General features: G+C 37.2%; 1 protein-coding gene across 1 annotated transcript in view; it reads right to left on the bottom strand.

Annotated features, from left to right (window-relative positions):
* The window catches only part of Fam102b (family with sequence similarity 102 member B), a 61,426-nt gene that overhangs the window by 13,407 nt on the left and 38,039 nt on the right, over positions 1-9,980 (bottom strand). The window contains exons 4-5 of the mRNA XM_033758074.1: positions 7,156-7,272; positions 2,941-2,987 (exon numbers count right to left, since the gene is read on the bottom strand). Coding sequence (XP_033613965.1) covers positions 2,941-2,987; positions 7,156-7,272 — 164 coding nt within the window. The remainder of the gene's footprint in view (positions 1-2,940; positions 2,988-7,155; positions 7,273-9,980) is intronic.

Genomic DNA, 9,980 nt, shown 5'->3' with positions numbered 1-9,980 from the left:
AAAAAAAAAAAAAAAAAAAAAACCACCACCACAACAACAACAAAAAAAACCCCCAAAACAGGACCTGGTTGATTTACCCTTAAATTTTGCTAGGGACCAAGGTTGGTAGGTGACAGTCAGATTGACAAGAACTTATCCTGACTGTAATGTGCTATGTACAATCCATAATTGTAAGTATTATGTAATATTAGTAGAATAATTTGGCTGTAACTTCTTCATATGGTGGTTAGAGAAGAACTAACACTAATACTCCTTAAACTACTCCATATAACTGACTAACTTGAAGCCAGCATTACCCTGATACCAAAACAGGATAAGGACTCACCAAAAAAAAGAAAATAATAGACCAATATCCTTGATGGAAAGAAATGCAAAAATCTTCAATAAGATTCTTTCAAACAGAATTCAACAACTCATTAAAAGATCATAAACTATGCCTACGTTGGCTTCATCCCAGAGATGCAGAGATGATTCAACATAAGTATATCAAATAAAATAAACCACATAAATAGAATCAAGGATAACAATCACATGTCACTCGTAATAGCTAACTCTTGGAAGTGGCCTAGATGTCCACCAGCAGATGAATGGATAAAGAAAATGTGGTATTTATATACAGTGGAGAACTACTATGCATAAAGAATGAAAGCATGTCATTTGCAGGAAAACTGATGGGACCTGAGAACATAATGTTAAGTAAAATAAGTCAGACATAGAAAGTTAAGTATCATATGGTTTTCTCTTATATGAGAAGCCTGAAATATACATAAATAAACAAATAAAACAGAGATGGTAGGAAATAAGAAGGCAGACTTTTGGAGATAAGGTTAAGGGAGAAGCCAGGTGTGGTGGAGCACGCCTGTAATCCCAGCTCTAGGAAGGCTGAGGCAGAAGGATCATTGTGAGTTCGAGACCAGCCTGGGCAACATAGTGAGTTCCAGAGCAGTCTGAACTACACAGTGAGACTCTGTCTCAAAAAAAGGTTAAGGGAGAGAGGATAAAAGAACAAAAAATGATCAAGGTATGTTACATGCATGTGCCAATTCCCCAAAATGAACATCACTGTTCTGTATTACAAAAATATACTAATAAAAGAGGAAGAAACTACAAGGAAAAGCATCTTTTAAAAGCGTGAATAAAATTCATAGAGGAAAAGTCTGTTTATATAATAAGATGGTGAGAAGTGAAAGGGCATTGCCCGGCCATGGCGTCCCTGAAGGGAGCGAACTCCCTGAGTGCGTTCCCAGCTGACAGTGAAGGGTGCTTCAACAGTCAGCTGAATGTGGACCACTGGGAGGCGTTGCTGGCTCGGGAAGGGGCTACCAAGCCCCTTTGTACCTGAGGTCAGAAGGAGAACACCTTGTGTCACCTGCCCACTAAATTCTTATCCATGGTTTAATGTACATTCCTCTAAACAATTCACACTGCCCCAGGGAGAGGCCACAGAGAGACCCAGGAGTCTAGATTGCTTTTTGGGCTCGGTTCTCTGAAAGTAGGTGATGGGTCTGTTTTCAGGGCTAATTCAAAACTCCTGTTCCACATGGAAGTTGCAAAAGAAGGAAGGGAAAGTTTGAGTTCTAACAATTACTTTTTAAATCCTGGACTATTTTATTACAAAATATCCATAGCCTTTTAAGTTTGCTACTCTAGAGAAGATTGCAACTTCCTAGAAACTACCTCTTGGTGACCCTGAGATAATGAAATTAAAAGGTGACTAACAGGATGATGCAGTTGACCCATTCACCGCAATTAAATTTACTATGTTGTCTCAATGGTTCCCTCAGGCTATTCAGGCTCTTGGGTACATATTTAAGACTGTTCATAGAGGGAGGTTGAATTTGATCTGTGTATGGTACAATCATGTACTAAAATATCACAATGAAATCCATTAATAAAATAATTACACAATATACACAATTAACACATTAACAGATAGTTTAAAAATAAATATTGCTATCAAATCTATTTAACTTTTATAGACTATCCCCCCACCCCGCCAGAATCTCCTAAATTTCAGATTTACATATCTTTTCAGGACACTTTCCAGGATTTTTCTTGGGAGTGCACAGCATTCTATATACCCGCAAACCAAACTCTTTTTTCCCAAAACCTGTTTTTTTCTTGTATTCTCTATCTCTGTGAATGCCATCACAATCCTCAAGGTCACCAGAACTGGAGTCCTAGCTATTGCTTCCATCTCCTTCCTACTCAAATTTCCCTATATCTAACCAATTTCCAAATCCCACATTCTCTTTTTTTATCGTCTTTTCTGCTTGTCATCTCTTTTCACCTATCCACTGACTACCTCAGTTTTGGCCTCTCTCCTGGGTGACTCCGAGAGTCTTCTCACTGGCCTACCTACTTCTACTCCATGCTACCGTTACTGGGTTTTCTGAAATGTGCCTCTGAACATGTGACTTTCTGTTTTAAAACCCTTCTATAGACCTACACTCTAGCCTGCTTACTCTTTACTAGTTTCTCTAATTCTGCATCATGAAAAATTCGAAAATAGACAAAAGCAGTGAGAATTGCAGAATGAACTCCTCCAGCAGTTACTTAGACTTTTGTGCTACACAGAGATACTGCGTCAAGTCCCTCAATTCCTGTGTCTTAGTTTTCTCATTTGTTAGATGAGAAGTTGGATTACACCAAAAACGTTAAAAATTTCATATATGTACATTTAATGTAAATGTATATAAATGTGTATATTTAAGATATGCTTTTACCCAAAGCTTAAAAAAGACAAAAGATCGACAACTCAAGTAATTAAGAGTGTGGAGAGGTCACTTGGTAACAGGGAACAGTAACTTCTATGAGGGTCAGGTCAGTGGCCCAGGAAAGGATCGACTTGCCTGAAAAAACTATAAAATATTAACATAAACATTTAAAGAAATCTCTGTTATATCTTCAGAAAAGTATATTTATGGAGCATCAACTTACGTTTTAAAACATGGGTCACCAGACATCAGTTGCATACTGATCAAAACCTAAAAATAAGAACAACAAATATTATTATTAAAGATTTTTGGAGACTGGAAGCCATATTCTGAGAATCTATGCTTCCCAAACAGTATGTAGTCCAGTATTTTCTATTTAGAAAATATTAAATAAGATGATTGTTGAACTGAGTTATATTCATATCAAAAGACTGCTTTATATTAAAAATCATTTTGGGGGCCAGGGATTTGGCTCAGTGGTTCCGCTGCCTGCCTCACAAGCCCAAGGGCCCGAGTTCAGTCCCCAGTACCAAAAAAAGAAGGAAAAAAAAATCCTTTTTAACATTCAAAATCTTGTAATTTTAGAAATAAGGGTGGAAGAGATGAGAACAAAAACCCAGTGCTTTCCCAGTAATGATCCCTCCTGGCAGTGCGGAACTGTGCCGATCTGGTCCATGTGTCTTTACTCCCAGATTCCTGTGGTGTTGAAGAATCTAGTAATATTTCTCTCCAGTCTGCTACATTAATATTTCACTGGATACCTTTTGGTGGCTTCTATGAGTACAGAGTTTCTGGCCTTTGTTCCAGCTTTAGATCATTTAAAGCTTCTTCTAATTCCTTTTGCAACGTTGCTCTCTGGTTGCTGACTACCTTTGTTTAATAATCAGCCTCTTCTAGGACCTGAGATTTAGCTCAGTGGCACCACACCTGCTTTGCAAGCACAAGGTCCTGAGCTTGATCCCCAGCACCAAAAAAAAAAAAAAGAAAAAAAAATCAGCTTTTCCTAATTATCTCTCCTCATCTCAAATGAATCATTTCACATTCTTATGGGAATAATGGTAATAAAAACATTAACAAAGCTCATGACTGGAGAATTTTTTTTTTTTTTTTTGGTACTGGGGATTGAACTCGGGTCCTTGCACTGGCAAGGTAGGCCACCGAACCGCTGAGCTAAATCCCTGGCCCTTGGAGAACTTATTATGTGCCAGGAATGAGTAAAAAAAAAAGTTTTATATGTATCACTTCATTTAACCTTTAATACTCCTAAGAATAGTAGAGCGATACTCTCATTTTAGAGCCAGAGAGGTTAAACCATATTTTCAAGATCAGGAAGTTAGCAAAGGGCAATGATGAGATCTGAGCATAGGACTTCATGTACCAAACTTTGTGGTCTCAATGAATAACAGATATGTATGTATTACTGTTTTCCAGCTAAAGGCTGCCAAATATCTTCTATAACTTTTATTTCATTTGGATTTCCTCATCCCAGTGCCTCCACTACTATCCTTTCGCTTTAAATGCCAAACATCTGCTAGACTGGCTTTCTCATGACCTCTTCTTTCCTAGAACCCTACAATCTGGATTCTAATTCCAGCAAGACAGCACTCTTGAATATTCTGAATCTCAGGAAGGAGATGGAGAACACACACACACACACACACACCCCTACCTTTTAAGGAATTGTGTAATGTAGTAGAATAGAGAAGTAAGACCAAGGTTGGAAGAGATGAGAAACTGGTTTTGTCTTTAAATAAAAAAAAGGGGGCACAGGCTGGTGGTGCACTTGGCTAGCATGCATAAGACCCTGGGTTCCATCCTCAGTACTACAAAAAGTGATCAGGGGGTGGGGTGGAGGGGCGGAATATGAAGCTGTTTGTATGTTTATAAGGATGACTCATTAGAGAGAGATGATTAGGAGAGGGGACAATCCAAGGAGAAACACCCTTGATTAGGCAAGTTTTGGATTCTGAAGCATAAAAGGCCACTTGGCTTTTGACAGGAAGAACATTTCATTCACTGTAACAGGAGACAAAAAGATAGGCTGGAGAGATAGGAAGAATGGTAAATTTTGTGATGGGAGGATAGGGGATTTGAGTTTCATAGATTTTTACGTTCTCAATAAAGACTAAGACCATCAACTTAAAGTAAGAGTGGTGCGTGGAGATAGGAGACAGAAGGTAAAAAATAAAATATCTCAAGTTGGGAAAGGAAGTAGAGTACAACTGCTAGATGGTGCTAAGCCTTATTTCAGTCCTGCCCGCTAGTCTGGTAGTATGAGACAGTAGGATGCAGACTCAGGGAAGATGGGGAGTTGAAGTCAATTAGGGTTGGAGATTACTCAGGAAAGAGAAATGGGTAAAGGAGCCAAGAGTACTGTTAAGGGTATGTTTCTCATGGATCACGGAACCTAAGCTGGATACAGAAGGAAGGAGAAGCAAAGGGGCTGAAAAATAATGAGAAAGTGCCAAAGCAAGAAAGTGGTAAGGACCAAGATAGCCAAGAGGGTAGACTAAAAGGGAAGAGAGCGTGAGAGACAGTGGTGAGGGGGAACACTTTATCTGACACTTAGGAAGTGGCCCAGTTTTTCATGATAAGAAAGCCTAGAATGTGGTCAAGGGAGAAGAAATCGAAAAAGAAAATACTGCTCGAATGGTCAGTTTAAGGAAATGAGAAATGTTAGGCACATTTAAGATTAGCTGGTCAGGAGAGAATATATAGAGATGACAGTCCTCCAGAAGAGCTCATCTGCATTAATGGTGGAGTCACACGAAAGGGAGGACAGGCAAAGGGATGAAAAGAAAAACCGTGAAGCAGGAGAAGATAGTCATCAGTGAACGGGACAGAAGGTAAGTAGGCAGTCAGAGCATGACACAGATCAGCCAAAGAGCGAGTCTTACAGCTGATGGGCATGACTTTCAAGAGTGTGTTTTTGTAAGACAAAATGGGAGAAGTGGTGATGAAGAATCAGTGGGGACCCAAAGGAAACTGACTGCTCTATGAGCTGGCCTTGAGGAATGTGATGGTCTGAAATTTAAAGGGTATTCTAATCTTTCATGGAAACGTCATTCAGAGATTATTATGAACTTCTTACATAAGAAATACGGGAAGAAATTAAATTCACGACTGTCTGTGATGAGCCTAAGATGAAGAAGATAGTCTGTTACTGTTCAGTACAGTGCTTAGATGGCACAGTGACATGAAAAGACCAGTGACCGGATAGCTACGGATGCGCGTTCTGATCTCTACTCTGCCACCTACTACTTTCAGGAGACATTTAATCCTGAATCTGTTTATTCATCTGTAAAGTTGGGATGACAATCTTCCCAGCTATCTAATCGTATTTATCTCCCCAAGGTATGTACAAGTGCTTTGAGATATTCTGAGTTAAATAACCCTAACAATATAAAATCAACATGAAATTTAAAGCAGGATACTTTTCTAATTTCTTGTCTTCTTTTACCATTTTTCTCTCCACATCAACTACCTATCCTATCTTTCTTAGCTGCTAAATTTATGTTTTTCTTTTTTGAGACAGGGTCTCACTATATAGTTGAGACTGACCTGGAACTCACTATATAGCCCAGGCTAGTCTCGAACTCACAGCGATCCTCCTGCCTCAGCCTCCTGAGTGCTGGGATTACAGGCATGCACCACCACGCCCGGCAGCTGCTAAATTTATGGAATAAAGAAATGGACGGGCTATAACAACCATTTTATGCATTCTCATATCTTCACACCTAAATACTGAAAACAAGTTTGGGAACTGCAAGTTAAAGTTAACTTTTTGCTTTACTAATTTCTCTAAATAAAACAAACTAATTTCTATTCAGAATTATTTTCATTTCTTATTAAGTAACTTACAATCACGAAACAACTGAAATACATATAGCAAAAGGTGTATCCAGGGAGGCACAAGATATTTGTCAAATATGTTTTCAACTGATCTTATTTAATATTTTTATCGACACTGTGAAGTACATATTCTCTCTGTGATTACCAGAACACATGGCTCCTGATGGTATTTGGGAAAAACAGGGGCACAGTGAGTTTTGCCTGTTACTTGACTAGTTACAAGAAAACTCAGTGACTTCTATGAATACATCACAGGTGCTATGGAAATCACCTTTTGGAACATGCAGTTTAAAGTCTTTATTCACTTTCTTGCCCCCAGTAAGCAATTATGTTGTAGGAGTTGTGCATTCTCTGAATGTCTGCTGCACTGACAAGAAACACCTTAGGATCATGAAGGCCAAAACTTGGTATCTTTTACTACTTCTTTGACTTGGATAGGTCCCCCCCGCCCCGGGTGGTATTTCAGTGGTGTAGTTAGCTTATGATCTCACTGTTGATTCACATATTGTCCTGGACAGATGTACCTATGATTACTGAAATGCAGGGAAGCCCATTTGTTGGCATGTAAATCCTGAAGTACGCTTACTTTAAGAATGGAATTATCCTGTCTTGTATTTTTGGTATCATAGCCTTCCAGTAAACAGCGACGAGTGGTATTTCCTGATCCAGCAAACTCTGCCAGGTTTAGATCTGCAAAGCCCAGCTATGAAAAGAAAGAAAATTATATTAATAGAATATCTAGAGGCATCTATTATATTCTCTTTAAAATAAACATTCAACTCACTCCATAGATAAGTTTTCTCAAATTTCAGTCTTCGCAGTCAACTTAACAATACTTGTTTTATTTGCTTTATGTGTCCCTAAATTGGTTTACTTTTTATTTATTTATTGTTATATTTTAAAATATAATTTATAATTCTTTATTACTAAAGACTTATTTACATAGTGTTTAAGGTATAATAAAAAATAAAGTACAATACAAAAATGCTCTTCAGGAAGGAGATACTAAACAACAAGGCCATTTTATCCCTTGAGTATTTAGCCAAGGCACAAGCTATAAGATTGCTGGAAAAACTGAGTTTTTAACTTCTTTGTTTAACTTATGAAGCACCATCAAGACATCTGAAGAAATATCTAGCTGTATTTTCAAGGGTTAAATTAAAAAAGAAAAATATAAAATGCAACTTAAAGGTAATACAGATTTCAAATCTAATTTTTAGTTTCAAAGCTGAGTATTGAGAGTTTACCTTTAGAGGCAGTGTAAAAGGCAGAATGAGGTAGGAATAGAACGAATTTCAGAATCAAGGTTCATACACAAATTATACCAATTTTAAAGAAATACTGAGAAAAATATCAAGATCCAGCATCTTTAAATAATTTATGTAATTCCATTTTTTTTTTAAAAAAAAGTGTCAGCAGCTTAATCAGTGAAAACTAAAAATATCAGGCTATAGAGATTTATCTATGATCTAAACTTGTAGATGTTTTTAATCCTTTGAACAAATGTGTTTAAGTACGGAAAGATATGGGTAACTAGACATTTTTGTAAAAGCTCTCTTCTTTCCATACATAGTTCACTTACAAAGTGTTTCTATCAATATAAGGGGGAAAAGAATAGTTTCAGTCAGTTGAAGTAGTTTTGGTATATCTTTGCTCTGTACCAAATTTTCTGTCCCTTAAGCAAGTGAATTACAAACAAAACAAAACAAAACAAAAAGAAAAAATTTAAATAATCTCTTCCAGGTCTGAACTTTGTATAATACTGTACAAAATTGTCATCATTTAGAGTTGGTCTTCTTCACCAGCCCCACAATTTTAAAGTTGTTGTATACTATCTCAGAACCCTTCTATTACACTGCTTACTGATTCCAGTCTGCAACTGAGCATAGATTTTGCTCTGTTGTTAGAGATAATTGAATAGAAGGGCAGGGCAGAAAGCTAAACAGTAGCAGCTCGTGAAAGACCCACACTGTTAATTATTTTTCCCAATAAAGAAAAAAGATGACAAGTGATATATCCTGAGGGGGCATTTGTCAATACAGCAGTGCCTATGTAACCTTTTGCAGTTACTGCATGATTTAGACTTGTGCTGTTTAAAATCTTGGATTAAATGACAAAAACAAAAAATCCTATCACCTGAGATACTGAAAGAACATCAATAAAATAAGGTGTGCCCCATACTTAAGGAGAACCATAAGAATCACACTTAACAGTTTGTCCTTGGAATCTTGTTAATTAAAAAATGGCTGGGAGGCTTAGCTCACCCTTTAATGGAAATGTGAGAAGAAAAGAAAGTAAACATTAACTTTAGCAGCAAGAGTGATGCTCTCAAGAAACTAATGCGTGAAAGGAAATGTCATGACAGACAAACTGGCCTTTATCCCTTTTGCTGCAGTATATGTGTACACAAGTCATACTTCATTCGGGTGTGTGAGGGTGAAAAATGTAGCTCCTTAGTTTATAAAAGCTAATGTGGATTTGAAAAGTATTTGTACTCTGAAATGAAATAAAACCTTAATAATGAGACTGTGTCTGCTGGCTGGCATCTGCTCAAGAGCTCCACGCTGCCTGCAGAGAGATGTTGTTTATCTTGCTGGGTATGTTCTGTAGACCTTGTCAGAAGACAGACTGGTTTACTTTTTAAATGAAAGCTTATTATCTATTTTATTCTCACCTCAAGCATAGGATCTTTGATATCACAGATCTGATGTGTGACATATATTTTTCCATTTATATTAAAATAAAAACATCACTGTTAGAGTAAAACTAATGTGTATTATACAACTTAAATCATTGCATGTAACAGTGGCACTCATGCCACACCGTGGGAAACACCAGCAAACCAATCATAATCATTTGCATATTCAAACAGAAAAATGATCAAGCTCTATTTTGGTTTTCACTCTATGCTGGTAACCCTTAAAACTGCAGAGAGTTGCTCCAAGTTATTCAGTTCTCTTAATCTCTTAAGCGATTCACACACTTTCTTTAGTACAAACCCCTTTTCTTCGCTCAGCTTCCAAAACATTCTCCTTGCTAATCATCCTTGAGCTGAATCTCTCTTCTTTTGCCCTTTCTTATAGGTCTGTTCCATAGCTAACCTCTCTGCTGCTACCCAGTTCAGTTTAAACCTGTTCATTACTACTCAGAGGTCTGGTTCAATTTTCCGCAGTTACTGAAAGTTGCTCTATAGTTTTTCCTCTGATGCTGCTCAACCTTACTTTTTACTTCAAGTGGTGCAAGAAGTAAACCTTACTATATCATTATATTATTAAAATAAATTAAGTTTATTCTTCAGGACTAAGTATGTATGAAGTCCCTTATTAATAAAAAAAACTCAATTTACAATTAATTAAGCACATCCGTATGAACCAAAAAAAGCACTATACATTTCAAACATTGCTGAGATTG

This window comes from Fukomys damarensis, unplaced genomic scaffold (assembly GCF_012274545.1).
Source record: "Fukomys damarensis isolate Sample0158 unplaced genomic scaffold, DMR_v1.0_HiC HiC_scaffold_33, whole genome shotgun sequence".
Lineage (NCBI taxonomy): Eukaryota > Metazoa > Chordata > Mammalia > Rodentia > Bathyergidae > Fukomys > Fukomys damarensis.
The sequence above is the reverse complement of the archived record's forward strand: the minus strand, read 5'-3'. Positions and strand labels throughout refer to the sequence as shown.